The sequence below is a fragment of the Eptatretus burgeri genome, chromosome 3, assembly GCF_056783735.1.
Source record: "Eptatretus burgeri isolate ZD-2024b chromosome 3, Ebu_testis_v1, whole genome shotgun sequence".
Lineage (NCBI taxonomy): Eukaryota > Metazoa > Chordata > Myxini > Myxiniformes > Myxinidae > Eptatretus > Eptatretus burgeri.
The window spans coordinates 338115-357037 of NC_140963.1; the positions used below are offsets into that span (position 1 = coordinate 338115).

General features: G+C 46.8%; 1 protein-coding gene across 6 annotated transcripts in view; it reads right to left on the reverse strand.

The window, feature by feature from the left end:
• LOC147029275 (integrin alpha-9-like) overlaps positions 1 to 18923 on the reverse strand; it is a 262737-nt gene that overhangs the window by 191034 nt on the left and 52780 nt on the right. For all 6 annotated transcript variants that reach the window (XR_015055845.1, XM_085872220.1, XM_085872217.1 and 3 more), the window contains 2 exons: positions 18283 to 18396; positions 8946 to 9038 (listed from right to left, as the gene is read on the reverse strand). Coding sequence is in view for 5 of the 6 variants with exons in the window: in XM_085872220.1 (XP_085728346.1) it covers positions 8946 to 9038; positions 18283 to 18396 (207 nt within the window). In the remaining variant the exon portion in view is untranslated. The remainder of the gene's footprint in view (positions 1 to 8945; positions 9039 to 18282; positions 18397 to 18923) is intronic.

Genomic DNA, 18923 nt, shown 5'->3' on the forward strand with positions numbered 1-18923 from the left:
TTCCGTTCAGCGCGAATAAATGTGCTTTGTGTTGAACTGTTTCCCGCTTCGCTTCGTCATTTCTTTCATTGAATCCTCATCTTGCTTCACGTAAAGGGTTGGTAGTGGGCTGAATACGCCCGATAATTAATCGAACCGTCGAGGTCGACGAATAACACCGCTCGGTTATCCCGATAGTACGGAACGGGTCGCTTAAGTGGCCCGTGTCCGAAGTCGACCTGCGGCGAGGTGCGATCGCCCGGTCTACCCTCCGCGTGGGTACTTAGGTAGGTCGAATTTGGCGAGCAACCCTATCCCACGCGGGGGCTGATTGACTCGATCGCGGTGAGACCGAAAGGTCCACCCGTGACTGGTTCCCGGCGTTAGTCCGAGAGGGTCACGACTGGATTGTCCGTCCGGTGGGCGACGTGCCGCGATTCGAGTTACGTGGCCGTCAGCACGCCGGCGGGCGCGAATCCGTAACACTGGTGTCAGGTCGTGCGATACAAATCCATCGCCCTCCTCGCGGCACTGGTATCGGAGAACAGGAAAACGGGCTCTCCTGTCTCCGGCTAAATTCACGGGAATCGGTCCAGGGGTGAGAGAAGCGACCCCCGATTCCCTCCAAATTACGAGCGATTCAAATTAACCCTTCACGAGAAGCAAGATGGCGTCTCAAGGCGAGCGGGAGCCGGGGGTATTAGAAATGTATATGTGTAGTAATGTAGAGTCCATGGTCCAGGATGGAATCCCCGTGCAGGAAATGTTGATTGTGCAGGAACACGGACTCGCCCAACTGAACCCAGAGCCCGAAATGGGTGCGGCAGCGGCCGCGGTGTATGACACCTCCCCCCCCCTCTCCACCAAAACCCTTCCCCAACCCCTGCCGAAACGGCTCACTCAAGCGCACCCGACATGGCCCAGCTATGTGCCATGCTGGCGGCAATGACAAACGAAATGAAAGGAATGAACGAAAAGATGGATGCGAATACACAACAAATGAACGAAAAGATGGATACAAACACAAATGGAATGAAAAACGAAATGAACAAACAAATGAACGGAATGGAAGCAAACATGAAGGAAGAAATGAAAAAGCTCCGGGGTGAGACGCAGAACATGGGCCGATGCCTGCAGGCGGGCATGAAGGCCGTGACCAGGGAGCTGGGAATGGCGACTCCACGTGTGGGAGCAAACGAGCTGGAAGGGGGTGCAACGGCTGACAGGCCCGCGGTGGAGGCGGGTAAGGAAAAAGTAATTCGGGAGACAAGAGACGAGGTGAAAGTAATTGCGAGGGAGAGAAAAGAACAATTAATACGGAGAGCAAGGATGAGGTACGCGGAGATCGTGAAAGAGCAAGGAGTGAAAAACAGGGAAGGACGGGAGCGACTTAAAGAGAAAGCAAGGTTGACCTACATAAAGATAAGGGAAAGACGCCAGAAAGAAGCGGAGACGAAGAGACAGGAGGGGACAACAGAAACTTATAAATGTATAGAGACACGGGAGACAAAAAAAATAGAGACTGCATGATAATGACAAGGTAAGTGACGCACACACACACACGGAGGTAGTGGAGGATAATGGGGGTGAGCTCGCGGAGCGTGTAGGGACCCAGTGCGAGCACCTGGGTGGCCTCCTCCAGGAACGAGGGGAGGGAGTATGCCCCCTTGAGGCGAGTCACGACCAGGTGAGTTCGGTCGTGCTTTGCGAGGTTGAGGGGACGGGTGCTGTGAACGGGTGCACGGAAAGCTTGGGGGGTATAGAGGCCCCGGAGACCCTTGTAGGGACACGAATCCCCAGTGTGGTTGTCCCTGTGTGTGTGGTGCAAGGTGTGAGTGCGTCCCCGTGTGTGGAAGCGACCCCGTGTGTGAGTGGTGAGGTGGCGATTGTGCCAGAGTACGTGCTTCCCAGCACGGCCAGTGTGGATGAGGCACCGCGGGTGAGTTCCCCCGCGTGTGTGGATGAGGCACCGCGGGTGAGTGCCCCCGCGTGTGTGGATGAGGCACGGAGTGTGAGTGAGGCACCGCGGTTGAGTGCCCCCGCGTGTATGAGTGGGGCACGGTGTGTGGATGAGGCACCGCGGGTGAGTGCCCCCGCATGCGTGAGTGAACGGCCGTGTGCAAGGTCGCTGTGTGCAAGGGAGACCGTGTGTGTGAGAGAGCGGTATGTGAGGGAGATGTCGGTTGGCATGCGGGAGCACGCAGCCGCGTCTCCCAGTGTGAATGTGATGGAGTGGAGTGTGTGCGTCGTAACACGCAGGTGTGCGTGGGTCGAATGGAGACGGAGACGGCGACATGGGAGAAATGAAAGCCGAGTAGCGGCTGTGGTTGTTTCGGGGACCGTGCCGGGTTCACCCAGCCGCGAGCACGAGGTTCGTGCTGTGCAACGCACGAGACCGCCACGTGCTCGCTTGCGAGAGCGAAGTCCCGGTCTGGAAACGCACGCGGTGGATTTGCCGATCCCGCGGACGGACAAAGTTTAGGCAGGTAAATGGATTTGGACCGGACGGGTTCTCCACGCGATCGTGTGTGTTAAGCTCCAACGGGCAAAGCACATGTGTTCGCGTGGGGAACCCCTCGAGACGTGGGGCTTGTGTTTTTTTTTTATGCGCACGGTGACGCCATGGCTGCACGTGGGGTTGGAATCCGGCAGGAGGGGTATCTCTGCCGGATGGTACCGTCCAAGGAGGGACGAGGAACACGTGCAGCTGCATGACGTCACGGGCAGGTGCAAAGTGCGCGAGTTGCCGCGCAGGTGCTGCGCATGAAAAAAAAAGAAAACAAGCCTCACTTTCGGGTGCACAGGATTCCTGGGCAAGGTGTGGAAGACCCCCTTACCCTGGGCACAGGATGGAAACTAGTTAGGGGGAAGGGTTAGCTTAGCTAGACCGACTTCATGGCGCAGGGGTAAGTCCTCATGGAGTCCGTGGAATGGATTAGTTAGAGGGATTGTAGCCAGATTTAGGTTGGGAAATAAATTGATTTTTGGGACATTTGAGGACAGTGACAGACTTGTGGATGTGTAGAGGGGACGTAGCTTAGCTACGTAGTGTTAAAAGGAACGTGCTATAGTGTAAGGGACGACGAGGGAGCACGAGTTAGTTAGGGGATGTAGTTGGAAGGATGGCAGAGTTCAGTGGTGAGTGTGTTGAAGAGTTGGTGAGTTGTGAGGTGAGTACTTGTTGAGTGAGTGAGGCCAGCGGGTCTGTGTGAGTGGAGCGAATGGGGAATGCATGGTGCGATGAGTGATTGGGGGGAGGAGTGACTCCCGCCCAAGGGACCCCGGGGTCAGAGTAAAGTGAGTTAGCTGGGTTAGTCAAATTGAAAAATGGAGGTCGTTTTGCTGTTGGTGGGAAAGTAGGCTCGAGACCCATTTGGAGGGGTGCAGGAGCCCTGTTGACGGGCTTGGGAGCGTGGCTGCGAAAGGTGAGTATCGCTGAGTGGGTACCCCGGGCACCAGGCTAGTCGGCCGTGGTAGGCCAAGGGCCCATGGGGGGCCGGGATAGCGTAGTGGGCACGGGTGCGCCTGCTTGGTGCGGGGGCCCGGGGCGCCATTAGCCGCGTGGGCAGTGTTGTGGGCACGGGTGACCCTCGGAAAGGGGCCTAGGAAGCCAGCCTGCCACGTGTGCGTTTCAGGGGAGGTGCCATGGGGGGCACTCCCCGGTGTTAGGGAGCTGGTAGGCTCGGAGGCAGTGTAGTGCCCGGGGGTGCCATAGCGGGAGATTCGGCAGAGGGTCGTGCCTGCCAAAGGGAGCCACGTGTCCCAGCCAGGAGACCGTGTGAGGGCACGGAGAGAAAATTGGGGGGCGAGGCCCGAAATTGTGAGGACACCAACACAGGCGACGGGAATCTGGGTTTATAGAACCAATAGTTTAAGCGAGAGGCGCTTGTTGAAAGCCCCGGGGTAGTTTAACAGTTAAATGGTTAGGGTAGATTAGGAAGTGTACCCCTCCGCACCATCCATCCCCTCGCTCTCGTTGTGGGCCGCTGGACCCACTTTGGTTATAGATCGCCGAACTCTGGAGAGGCCATTCTGAGGCTTCATTGGGCTTCGACACAGGACGTTAGCTCTCCCTTGTTCCCCTCCGGGAAGGGAACGTAGGGGTTGGGAGTAGGCTAGGTGACAGGATAGGTTAGCCGAACAAAGACGATAAAGGGGGTTAGGGGACGATTTATAGTGGGGAAGTAAAAATAAAAACAACAAAAAAATAAGTTGGGGCTAAATTGGGGTTTGACAAATTAAGGGAGTGGGTATGTACAGTGACAGGCAAAGGCGATAGGTGGGAGGGAGACAGGTAGGTAGGTCCGAGCCCGCCTTCCAAGTGGCCAGCACCACCGCACTCCCTCCACCAACCTCCACTGAACGGCAAAGGCTGGCCAGCTTCATCAGCTGGCTGCGTTGCTGCAAGGCAGAGGCCGGCCAACTTCATCGGCAGCTGTTGTTTTGCTGCAAGGCCTGTGCCGGCTGGATCGTCTGCAGCTGCTGTGCTGCAAGGCCTGTGCCGGCCGGATCATCTGCAGCTGTGGTACTTCAAGGCCTGTGCCGGCCAGTTCATCTGCCGGCTGTGTTTGCCTGCAACGGCCTTCTTCGGCGGGCTGTGTTTGCCTGCTGCCTTTGCCATGCCATGCCCACTGCCCACGTTCACCGCCCCGTTCAATTTTTGCTTTGCCCCCCCTGTTCATTTCCATGTGCGCCAGGATCCGCAAGGCAACAGTTTGCAAGCTGCGAGAACTGCCCTGTTGGCAGCTACAACACGGGCCTGCAGTGGCGGCCCGTGCACCGTGTTTGTGTTCATCCATCCATTCGTTGTGCTCATTGCGTGTGCCACTTGAGCTGGCACGGAGACTGCGTTTGTGCAGCCCATGCACCGTTGTGGTTCACTGCGTTCAGTTCAAAAGGGAAGGCCTTGGACTGCGTGTGAGCAGCCAGCCACGTTCCCTGTCACCTGCATTGTTTGAGCCAAAGACTGCATGCGGGCAGCCTGGCTCCCTGCTAACTGCTTTCTTTTTGCAGAGTTCAATGATCCTGGGCCATGGTTTAGTGTAGAATTTGTAAGTTAAGGTTAAGATGTACTGTAAATATGAGTGCGCCCCCGGCATGTCTGTCCTAGCGCCGGCAATTTTATTTAAGTCGTCCGTGTGAGTGAGTTTGTTTAGATAGTTACGCAGCCCTCAGGTTATTTATTTTGGGGACACGAATACCATGAATGTCGCACTCAGGGATCTGTAGGTAAAATGTACTAGGGGAAAACTACACATGATGGCACACGAAAATTTGACGACTCGGGACGAGTCTGTAAAAAGGGGAGGGGGTAGTGTTGTGGTTTCCAAATTCGCAAACCACCATTCAGGTCCCTTAGGTGAGATATCTCGGTAAGTACATGTGTAGTTCGGCCCAAACCCGTTGTCTAGTGGGAATACATGTCATTTATGCGTGCTGCGACTCTTCAGGATAGCCGTTTTTCTTTTGCTATCTTTATTTTGGACCAACCGCCATGATTACCACCACAACCACAACATCAACCACCCACCGTGGCGCCGCTTCACGTCACACCTCGCAACCGTCGCATCGCCACCGTTCTTGCGCCGCTTGTGGGTACCGGTGTTGGACTCGTGCAGGGCGCGCGCCGAACAGCGTGTACAAAATCACGGATTTTGTGCTTCAAAAACGGATCAAAAACGACACACGCCCACTTTTTGCCGTTCAATCGGTGAGCGAGGGGCGATTTGGCCCCGCCTCCAGGGCGTTGGAGGGCGATCGATATATGCAAATTTATGGATCAAAAAGCATTCACGCCCACTTTTTCTCGGGCCAATGGGGAGCGAGGTGAAAGGTCGAAGGGAGGGGGTCAAAGGCGAAGCCACGGGGCTTATATAAGCGACCGTGTTCGTCAGTCAAGAGATGAGAGAGTTAAGACTTCGCGGGCGGTGGAGTTGGCAAGAAGGAGCTGGTCGTCGTGTGCGTTGGAGTCGGAGCGGAGGGGACGGAGCTGTGGAGAGGCGGCGAGGGCAGACGAGGGGGTGCTCGCGTCGTGCAGGGAGCTGCACCCCAGGGAGGCCGACGGCGCGACCTGCTCGAGGTGGAGACGCTCGTCGCGGGACTCGAGGCAGAGTGGAAATCCTCTATACCCCGAGCATCAGCAACCCCTCCTGTTTCCCCCCGCGCTGAGATAGTGCGACCAAGGGGGCCCCTTTCCCACCCCCTACCAGACACTGCCCGCGAGGCCCGCGGAGTTGAGGCACCATCGCCGCTCCGCGTCTCATCACCAGACGGGTAGGCCCGACCCGGTCTCGGCCTCAGGCCCGCCTCATCCTTGAGGGTATTCTTTTCCTTGGTTTTGGGTATGTGTTGTCGGCGCCGTCTCTGAAGTAAAATTGTATAAGTGTTGCCGTGTGCTCGCGTAATCGGTATTAGATCTGCATTGTGTCTTCGCTTTTACATTTGCTTTTTGTGTAAATTGCATTGTGTTTTCCTTTTCTATGTGCTTTTGGTGGAATTGAATATGTGTGCTTTCCGTTCAGCGCGAATAAATGTGCTTTGTGTTGAACTGTTTCCCGCTTCGCTTCGTCATTTCTTTCATTGAATCCTCATCTTGCTTCACGTAAAGGGTTGGTAGTGGGCTGAATACGCCCGATAATTAATCGAACCGTCGAGGTCGACGAATAACACCGCTCGGTTATCCCGATAGTACGGAACGGGTCGCTTAAGTGGCCCGTGTCCGAAGTCGACCTGCGGCGAGGTGCGATCGCCCGGTCGCCCGGTCTACCCTCCGCGTGGGTACTTAGGTAGGTCGAATTTGGCGAGCAACCCTATCCCACGCGGGGGCTGATTGGCTCGATCGCGGTGAGACCGAAAGGTCCACCCGTGACTGGTTCCCGGCGTTAGTCCGAGAGGGTCACGACTGGATTGTCCGTCCGGTGGGCGACGTGCCGCGATTCGAGTTACGTGGCCGTCAGCACGCCGGCGGGCGCGAATCCGTAACAATATATACATATATATATATACATATATCTACATATATATATATATATATATATATATATATATATATATATATATATATATATACATACATATATTTATACATATATACACACATATATATATATATATATATATATATATATATATATATATATACATATATATACACATATATATATATATATATATATATATATATATATATATATATATATATATATATATATATATATATATACATATATATACACATATATATATATATATATATATATATATATACATATATAAATACATATATATATATATATATATATATATATATATATATATATATATATATATATATATACATATATAAATACATATATATATATATATACATATATAAATACATATATATATATACATATATAAATACATATATATATATATATATATATATATATACATACAGTACTGTATATGACTTCTTTGATGACTCTTGAAACTTTGAAATGTGTATGATTGATGTTTAATTAATTTCGCTCCGTCTGCTTACATTTGATAAAAAGATGGTTGATAGATGGTCTTATTAATTTAAGGGATTTGGGTGATCAGAAGGCAGCATGTCAACATGCGTATAAAATCAATAATTTGCAAGGGTAGACTTGCTGTGTCCATGCCAGCACGAAGTGGGCTTCGTGGTCTGGACATGCAAAGTTCCCCCCACTTTTCAAAAGCAATCGACGCCCATGGGAAAAACAATATGCTACAATCTTAAAATGATATTTGGCTCAAGAGGAGCTCAGACCAGAACGCTGAGAGAGGTTTATCATCTCATCTCTGCTCAACAAAGATATTTAAACCAAGCAACAAGTCCCAACATCCTATTTATTAACATTCTTGATGGTGATAGAAAGCCATAAGAGAATAAAACACTTTGATAAACTACAAAATAAAACAACCAAATATTTATAGGATCTCCTTTTTAGTTAAATGATCAGGACCATTGGTCTTTACAATTAATTAATGTAAATATGGTAAGATGTGCCAATCTGATAAGATGCTAAAATATCAAGATATCAATATGGGGAGAAATGGGGGCATGGTGGATGGTCAAAAAGGTTTTCAATACCAAGATGTGGTGGATGATGCTTAGACTGGGAGGAAAAGGGGTGGATGATCAGAAAGGTTTTCACATCAACTTCAGATGCCAAGCTGTTAAGATGTTAAAATGTCAATATCAATATGGGGAAAAATAGGGGGTAGATGGTCATAAAGGTTTTCACATTGACTTCAGATACCAAGGTGATAAGATGCTAAGATGGGGAGGAATCGGGCTGATATTTTGGGAGGATGGTCAAATTGTCCTTTTATTTCCTTTTTTCTCATCAGTTACATGTAAAATTGGGAGGATGGTCTGAAACCTTTCCCCTTTTTCCCCAATCATTTGTATGTAATTGGGAGTGCAGTATGTCCCACAACTCTCATTTACCCCATACTGGGGAGGTTGAGAATTTGGGGGTGAGGGGAGGGGTTGAAGACTGAGGGGGATGGTGGAGATTGAGGAGTTGCGGTTTGGGGGGGGGAGGGGATTGAGGAGTTGTAGTGGGGAGGGGGTTTGAAGGCTTGGAATGGGCAGGGAATTGAAGCCTTTGGGTTGGGAGGGTGAGGTTGAGGACTTGGAGTTTGCGGGGGTGAGGTTTAGATTAGAGTACTTTATGTTGGTACATTAGCAAACATTGTTACCAACAATGGGTAAGAGCTTTCATCGTTTCCATAATTTTTTTGTTGTTGATGAGAAAAACTTGCATTTTTCACCATGCAGTCTCTTGAATTTCATTTCATATTTGTGAATATATTAGCCAAACTAATAATAAACTTGGACTTATGTATGAAAATTACTTTCAAGATGCTTGTGGTACTCAAAGTGTTAAGATAATGTCAATAACAGTAAGCATTGAACAGCATAACTTCTGTTTAATTACAGATCTGCCCACCTGGATGCAGTCGGGTTGACCAATTGTTTCGTGATGGCTGTCACTCAAAAGCAAACACACCAGAATTTGAAACTGGAATCGAGCATAGGTGTCCTGAAAAATCGAGAAGAAAATGTACAAATTAGTTACAAAATTTTCACATTTAGCAATGATATATTTTAACCATTAATATTAAGGTTTAAATTTATACATGTTAAAGTTGTACAATACACCTCCAAAACAAATTAAACAAGAAAAAGCAATCAATATTGCAGACCCTCACCAGGACTTGTTTTGTGTGGTGTTTGTGTGGTTTTGTGAAGTGTAGTTTTGTGTCGTGTTTGTGTTTCAAACAAGCACATAGTAAAGATGAAGTCTACAGGAGGAACCGGGATATGATTCGAGTTTCAGCTGCTACTCCTCTACCCTCAAACAAATCTAGGCACAGCTGAGTGAGCCTTATTGAAAAATTAAAAAAAAAATAGGTGGCAATACCCCAGGGTGCTCACCTGGAAGAATAATATATATATATATATATATATATATATATATATATATATATATATATATATATATATATATATATATATATATATATATATATATATATATATATATATATATATATATATGTATATATGTATATATATATATATATATATATATATATGTATATATGTAGATATATGTATATATGTATATATCGAACCGTTTCTGAATGAACCAATGGTATAGCAAACACCTATTTTGGGGAGCAACCCAAAACTCCCCCCCCGCCTCCCTACCCCCCTCCCCTTTCTCCCGTAAAGCACCTTCAGCCCTGATTGTATAAAATAGCATGAACAAACTTTAGAAAATCATGGGTGATGAAGGTGGTGGTCAAATTTCATCGGAATTGTGTGTGTAGTTTCTGAAAAGAAAGCAAATAAAGTGGAAACCCTCATGTGGACCAACTGGGTAAGCGGACCACCTCTCATCCGGGCCACTTTTCTCCAGTCCCTTCAGAAATTCCTATCTATTGAGTACATTGACTGATCGGCTAAGGGGACCACCCCTAGTTCGGGCCATGGACTACCATATTACCAGTCCCTTGAAGCAGATTTGAACTCTCAAGCGGACCAGTGTCAATTAGGTGCGGGTATTGTTCCCTTGAGTAATCCGAGCATAGACAAAGCTCTTTGGCTGGGCAAGCGCGACTGATTGCAAACAAACCGTTCCAAAAAGACATGCTCCAGATGATCACAAGATTGTGAAATGAAATCGGAAACAATTACTCTTTATCCAATGAAATCGCGGGATTTTGGATCAGAATTTCAGTTACCAATAGGAAACCCGCCTATGCTGCCTCGGCTCCTTAAGTTCCGTGCTCCATGCTCAGATTGTCACAGATTTCCATTTGCTTCTTTCCACGACAGCCATGGCTCAAAAAACTCCCAACAAAGAGTTGACGCTGGATGAGAAGGTCAAGATCATACAGAGTGACAAAATAAAGTCTCAGCGTAACCTTGCAGTTGAGTATGGTGTCAGCAAGTCACAGGTTCTTGAAGAAAAAAGCCGAAATCATTACAGCATATGAACAAAATGCTCCAATCAGAAAGAAACCCTTCAAAGTTCAAGAAAATCAGAAGATCGAGGAAATGACGTGGTCGTGGTTCAGTCGCATTCGAGCATTGAATTGTGCTGTCAGTGGTCCGATGATAAAAGAGCACGCCATGGAGTTTGCACGGCCGCTTGAAGTTCCCAAGGTAGATTTCACGGCATCCAACGGTTGACGTTCTTGATTCAAAGTGCGCCACAACATTAACTCTGCCAAAATTCCTGGGGAATTGGCCTCTGTTCCTTAGGCCAAAGTCACATTTGCCACAGCGGCCGTGTGGTCTCCAAAATCTACGGCCACTAGCAATTATACGGCGGCAGCAGTATTTCCACGGTCACACAATGTAGCAGTCACATATGTTTTTATTTTTCGGGGAGCCGCACGGCATATTTATAAATTGTGGAGACCGAAAACGTGGGGGTGCCATACGGTCTTTGATTTGATGTCGCATGGTGACCTTAGGGCGTTCCTGCGGCGGCCATAGAATTTTCAAGGCAGACACAAGGTGCCCGCAAGGCGACCGCAGGGGTGCCCTAAGCCGAACGTGCGGCCAGACAGACGGTAACGAATGGGTTAATATATATATATATATATATATATATATATATATATATATATATATATATATATATATATATATTTTAAACCAGTTCTTTTGTTTCGGCTTGTCGAATTGCTACGGCGAACGGAGAAATGAAAAAAGTTATAACTCCGCGTTATAATTCCACGGCGACCTTACGACCTGTAAAATATAGCCATACGGCGTAGGGCCACCCTGAGGCCACCTCAGAAACTCTGCAGCCGCCGCACATTTCTGTCAATTCAGAGGGCGTACGGCCGCTGTATCCTCGCCGTAGAGCAAATGTGACTTCGGCCTTAAGAAGCAGTCGACAACTGGACCAAGCGCGTACCGACCATAGTACGTGAATGTGAAATATGATGTTAAATCCTGTACAAACAGTTGTTCCACTTAAGTTATTCAATTTAGGAATTAAATGGATGAAGGAAGTTGTACATCTTCACCTGAAGTAGTGCAAACAGGCTAAGGGGACCACCCCTCAAGCGGACCACTTTTGGCCAAGTCCCTTAGTTTGGTCCAAATGAGGGGTTCCACTGTATCTCTTTAGGGGGACAACCCCCCTGTAAACTCCCTCCATAGACCCCCTCAGACCCTGATTTTTTTTAATGCTGTAAACATAGTTTGGTACATCATGGGTGATTCAAGTTGTGGTAAATTTTCATCAGAATTGCACGTGCAGTTTCTGCAAAGAAAGCAAATACCTATTTTGGGGAGTGAACCCCATAGACTCCCTGAGGGTATGATTTTTTTTTTAAATGCCATGAACAAACTTTGGTACGTACAGGGCGATGAAGGTTGTGGTAAAGTTTCATCGAAATCATATGTGTAGTTGCAAAGAAGAAGGTGCCAGTATTTGTGGTTGCATGGACGGACAGACAAATGACGCACCACCCCACAAGCTTCGCGGAACTACATTCCAGGTGAGCTAAAATCAAGCAGAACAGATTCAAAACAATTTAATAATTGTGGCTTGCAGACCAAGTGTCTGATCAGGTTGAAATCTAAAACACACGTTCCCCACCACTGCTCGATCATAAATGTGAAGTTTCATGTCCATTGATTAAGTGGTTCCAGAGAAAACAATATTATATATTTTTCTTCAATCCAATATGCCTGGTGATGGCTTAATGGTTAGGGTGGTGGGCTTTGGATCCTGGGGTCCTCAGTTTGAATCCAGATCACCTGTTGAATTAATACCAGGTGGGGTTAACTCGACCTGTCATCCTTCCGAGGTCAGCAAAATGAGTGCCAGCTTGCTGGTATACTGTGTTGGAGTGGCGAACCGTCCGGGATTGTGCCCAATAGCCAAGGAGACTCGTTCGGCAGCACCAATGCTCTGCACAGAGTATGGTCCCAATATCCTCTGCCTATTCAATCCAATATGGCTGCCAAACCATGTGACCTATCAATTATTCCTGAACAATATTGTTCACCCATGGCTTGGGAAACATTTTTATGAAGTTTTCCCTCGATTTGTCGAGCCATTCTGGAGAAGATTTTTGAAGGTTTTCGGGTAAATCCAATATGGCTGCCAAACCATGTACACCTCTGACATCATATGTGTGAACCTTTTGTTCCTCATGGATAGGCAGTCATACTTGTAAAGTTTTGCCTGGGTCTGTTCAGTCACTTCAGAGAATAAGTTTTTTTTTTTTTTAACAATATGGCTTCCTGAATCATGTGACCGATGATGGCATCAATTTTTTTTTCTGTGGACCATTTTATCGCAAGATGACCCTCAAATTTTCTTACTGATCAGATGTAGTATTCTACATATGCAATTATGACGTCATAATGAAGGCACTGTTGACATCATTAAAAAAAACACACACTTATTCCCCATGAGGAGTACTTGGCATGTGCCAAGTTTCAATTTTTTCTTGGTTCGGTTTCAGAGATACAGAGGTCCAATTTTCCCCCATTTTTCCAACATGGCTGCCACACCATGTGACTTATGACATCATAATTATCATTATAACATGCTACATGAGTAGTCGCACCTATGGTGAAAATTTCAAGTCCAACAGAAGCAGTTGCGGAGAAACACACAAAAGTTCTGTGTGGACAAACAAACAGACAGAAAGACATACAGACAAACAAATGAAAAATTACTCATAGAGTGACACTTGGCAAAACAGCGCAAAGTAGAACGGCATTCAGTAGAGTGCAAACTTCTGCCAGGTGGAACAGTTCACATTTTGTTTCCCACGGATGGGCTGGATCAAAAACAAAATCTTTTGGCCTATTTTGACCTTTTGGCCTATGTTCACCTCAAAATTAATAGGTGGTTGAATGCATTGACCTGAAAAGTAAATCGTTTTCAAGTTTCATATCAATCGGTTGAAAATTGAGGATTTTAGAAAATTTGCCCCAAATTGGCCTTTTTGTCTATTTTGGCCTTTTGGCCTGTTTACCTCAAAATTAATGGGTGGTTGAATTCAGCGACCTGATATGCAAATACTCTTCAAATTACAAGTTAATCGAATTAAAATTGAGGATTTTAGAAATTCGGCCTATGTTGAATTTTTGGTCTATGTTGACCTTTTCGCCTATGGTGACCTCAAACATAAAAGGTGGTTGAATTCAGTGACCTGATATGTAAATCCGATTCAAATTTCAAGTCAATTGGATGAAAATTTAGAATTTTCGGAAATTTGGCCCAAAATTGCCCTTTTGGCCAATGTTGATCTCAATATTAATAGGTGGATGAATTCAGCCACCTGATGTGCAAATGGTCTTCAAATTTCAAGTCAATTGGATGAAATTTGAGGATTTTAGAAAATTTGGCTCAAATTGGCCTATGTAGGTGGACGATTTTGTTTTGGTCCACCTTTTTGGTGGACCAAATTTTACGAAACTTCAATGTGGGACCGTCGCAGGATCAGTGACATTAATCTCTGGAAATTTTAGAACAGGCGGTTGAGCGGTTTGGGCTGGAGGCGAGCGGTCAGACAAACAAACAAACAAACAAACAAACAAACAAACAAACATATCGAGCCGAGCCGAGCCGAAACAAAAACGGTGATCATCATACTTGTCCAAAAAATTTTTTTTTTTTTTGCCAAGTAACAAACAAACGGACCCAACCGCAATACCCTCTCCTATGGCGAGGGTAATATAAGGAATATAAGGTGCTGGAAAAGGTAGGAATAATAAATATCGACATTACATGATGCAAGGGGCAGTCTTTGAGCATGTCGTACAGAACAATGGTCTGGGGATGGTAATAAATATGGGGGTGGAGAGCTATGCAGATAGGACAGTGCCAGGCAGTTTTTGGGAAAGAAAACAAGTTTTAGGTTGCATTCATAGGGGGATAAATTATAAATCAAAATACATAGTTTTAACACTGCGTAGGAATTTAGTAAGGCCTCATCGAGAATATTGCGTTCAGTTTTGTTCACCACATCTGAGGAAAGATATAGTTGCCATAGAGAGGGTCCAGCAACAAGCTGCTCGATAGATTTCTGGACAAGTTAGACAAAGCTATGAGGAACGTTTGAAGGAAACAAACATTATACATTGGAAAGGAGGCAAGAGGATCTGATAGAAATGCTTAAGAAAATGAAGAGTGTGAAACAAGATAGGTGAAGTAGAGTTTTTCAGCAGAGTGGACAGTGCTAGGACCAGGTGACGTAACTTGCGGGTAAAGATGAGAGTTTGGACAGTTTTAAGGTAGGGGCTTTCAGTAATAGAATGGTTAATGCATGGAATGGCCTCCTTAGATCTTTCCTTTCAGATCTTTCCATACAGGTTGCCACTGACAAACCAGACATTATCTGCCTAACAGAAATTTCCTCTCCCAAGACGTGTCTGACTCCCAAGTATCTCTCCCCGGTTACTCCCTCTTACGGTATGACAGACCTGAGCCTCGTCCTGGTGGAGGTGTTGCTCTCTTCATCAAAGACTCTATTCCTCACTCTCCATGCACTGCTCTCACTCCCCCACACCCCCAGGAATACCTCTGGCTTCGGCTCCCCTCCACTCCCACCTCATGTTTATATGTGTACTGTACCGTCCACCGAACAGTGATGACTCCATCTACACCTCACTATCCGAAAACATGGACCATCTTCTATCTTCTCATCCAAACTCTCTCTTCCTCTTATGTGGTGACTTCAATTGTCATCACGCCAGTTGGCTAGGTGTGGGTACCTCTCTCACCTGCCATGGCACCTCAGCAAAAGCTTTCTGCGACTCATTAGGACTGACTCAATCGGTCAACTTCCCGACCCGGATCTCAACCAATGGTACTCCATCTCTTCTGGATCTGATTTTGACAAATTTCCCTGACAATATCTGCTGCTCTTCCTTCGCTCCAATCGGTTCTTCTGACCACGTCCTTGTCAAAGTGGACATCTCTCTGGCTGTTATCAGAGAACCACCTCACCGCCGTCGAGTCTGGCATTTCACTCAAGCCGACTAGCAGGGTCTCCGAGCAGCCATCAAACTTACAGACTGGTCTCCCATCACTACTTTCTCAAACATCAACTCATCTTGGGAATTTTTTCAAAGAAACTTGCTCTCCCTCATGCACAGATTTATCCCCTCTCGTGTTCAGTTGTCCTACCCTTCCTCCCGCCCTTGGTTTACTGGAGTTTGTGGCGAGGCAGTTGTCCTGAAACAACTTGCCTTTGCCTCATGGAAAGCAAACCCAACTGAGGGCAATCTCAGTTCCTTCCACAAAGCTCGGAACAAGTGTGTATCTACCCTCAGGAGGACAGAAAACAACATCTTTCTCATCTCAAGTCTGAACTCTCAAACCTCTCTCCCTCCTCAAAATCCTGGTGGCATTTAATCAAATCTGTTTCTGGTGTATGTTCCCCCTCCATCCCCTTCCTTACCTCAAATGGCCGCACTGCTGATACCACACGTGATAAAGCTGAATGCCTAAACTTGGTGTTTGCAGCTAAATCTTGTGTCCTAAACCCATCACTTTCTCTACCCACTTTACCCAGTCGCACCCAACTGTCCCTGGACTCTGTATCCTTTTCTCCTGACAAGGTGGAGAGCTTGCTTTCAAACCTCGAGTCAGATTCTGCAACCGGTCCAGACGGCATCCGCCCACGTGTCCTCAAAGCCTGCTCGTCTGCTCTTGCTCACCCTCTCTCTGTTCTATTCACCCTCTCATTTGCCCAAGGTCATCTGCCATCTGCTTGGAAATCTGCTGACATCACTGCCCTGCATAAAAAGGTGCAAAACAGATCCCTGTAACGACAGACCAATCAGCCTTCTCCCAATCATCAGCAAGGTTATGGAATCCATCATCGCTTCAGACATGAAATCCTTCCTCTTCTCCAATGGCTTTATTTCCAATCATCAATTTGGTTTCAGACCAGGTCACTCTATCCTGGATATGCTGCTTCTGCTCTCCCATCAATGGATGGAGGTTCTCAATGACAGACAGGAAATCCGAGCCGTATCCCTGGACATATCACGTGCTTTTGACACAGTCTGGCACCCTGCACTACTCACCAAACTCTCTTCCCATCTTATTCAAGGCCATCTCCACTCAAGGCTCGCAGACTTCCTCTCCTGTCGCAGTCAACGTGTGGCCCTAAATGGAGTTCTTTCATCCCCTCTTCCTGTGCAGGCTGGAGTTCCTCAAGGTAGTGTTCTGGGCCCTGCTCTTTTTCTGCTTTTCATCAATGATCTCTCTGACTCTCTGGAAAATCCTCTATTTCTCTTTGCCGACGACTCCACCCTCTGCCGTACCATCTGTCATCCCTCAGACCGGCAAGCAGCAGCTTCTTCGCTCACTGCAGATCTGGATAAAATCACAAACTGGTCCAACACGTGGAACATGTCTTTCAATCCAGACAAATCTCACACTCTCACTATATCTCTTCAAAAGGACCATTTAGAAAACCCCCCATCCACTTTCTCAACAATCCTCTGGAAGAAGTCTTTTCTTTCAAGCTTCTGGGTCTCACTATCTGCCATGACCTTTCCGGGGAAAGTCACATTTCCAACCTCGCCTCAAAAGCCAGTCGCCGACTGGGACTCCTCCGTCGTGCAAAGTCCTTTCTCGGCCTTCTTGAGCTCCTGACCACTTACAAAGTTTTTGTCCGTAGCCTGATGGAGTACTGCTCTCCCCTCTGGGCTGGTGCTCCTGCCTCCCGCCTTTCTCGGCTTCACGCTGTCGAAACCAGGGCATTTAAGATCATCGGCATCTCCCGCAATGAAGCTGAGTCTTTGGGCCTCTCACTCAATCACCGCAGGTTGGTCGGTGGTCTTTCTGTCTTCGACCGACTCCTCTCCAGCCTTGCCCCCCCCTGCTTTCTCTGCGATTTGTCCCCACCACATTTCCACAGGGCGCTCAAGGTCCGCCCACAACCCCCTTCTGGTAAAACTACCAAAATCACGAATCACTGCTCATCTTCACTCTTTCATTCCTCTTTTTTCCCACCTTTGGAATAAACTTCCTCACTCTATTCTTTCCCATTCTTCCCTCCAGGCTTTCAAAACAGCTGTTCACCACCACCTCTTATCTTCCCCCATCCAAATCCTCGATCTTTTCTACCCCCAATAATCCACCCAAGCCCACTTCCTTCAATTCCCCTGCTTTCCTTCCTGAAAGTCCCTGTAATGTCCATCTTCTCTTCGCCATGTTCCCCGTCCCATCCTCATCCCTCTCCCTTCCACAGTTCACCTAATGTGTCTGTTCCCCACTGTTTTGTCCCTTCCACTCCCGCCCCTCTTGTCTCATGCCCCCTTGCTGTGAGTTGTGTGTTAGCTCTCATACGAGCCTCGACAAGGTATACAAAAAAAAAGAAGGGTAATGGCAGCAGAGGAGAGGAAAAGTTTAAATTGGTTTTAGATAGGGTTTTGACTTGTGTGCATGGTTTGGGGATATTGGCTTGTGTACATGGTCGGTAGCTTGTTCTTGGATGGGTGATAATACCGGGGTTGGTGCAGTGCAGGCATGATGGGCCAAATTCCCTCCTCGTGCACCAAATTTCCTTGTGTATCCTTCTCCAGGAGAAAAGGATAAGCGCTCTAAAAGTGGAGCTAATCCATTTTGGAGCTCACAAATTTAGGTAAATTATTACACAACAATGTAGAGGAGAAAGCAAAAAAGAAAATGCATAAAACTTAAGATTGCAATTAATGTCAGCAAATCATTGTCTGACCAATTTTTTTAACAGGAAATGGCTACTATGACAAAAAATGAGGCATACCTTCTTCAATATGCTGGTGTTGAGTGAAGCATGCACTGACAGAGGCACTGACTCTCCACTGGGCAGCAGTCCAACATGGCAGGAGAAATTGTGACAAGCAGAACTTCTACAATCCTAAATGCAGTCCAAAATACATCATCAGGGTGACACAATACCACTGTCCAGTCTCAACTTTAATGTTATCCATCCATCCACTGGGACCATACTCTGTGCAGAGCGTTGGTGCTGCCGAAGCAGTCTCCTTGGCGATTGGGTACAATCCTGGACGGGTCGCCACTCCGACACAGAATGTTATCATATATTGGTTAAGAAAGTAATTGCAGCAAAATCAAGATAAAAGCATGAACATATTGTAATTTTTCAGCTCAAAAATCAAATTTTGAAATACAATCAACACAACAAATAGAAAATGCACAACATTGAGAAAATTACATGAAAATATGGCAATAAAGGATGTGCAGAATAAGTTGAAAGCAAATTGATTAATTTTATGTACTTGCATTAGAACTCAACACCTGGAAGGGTGCCCAGAAGAAAAGAGTACCCACCTCGGCCAACTTTCCATGGGAAATTTCAAGCATTGATATTTACACATTGTGGCACCTTCTGCTGGAAAAAATACCTGGATACTTCAAATTGTA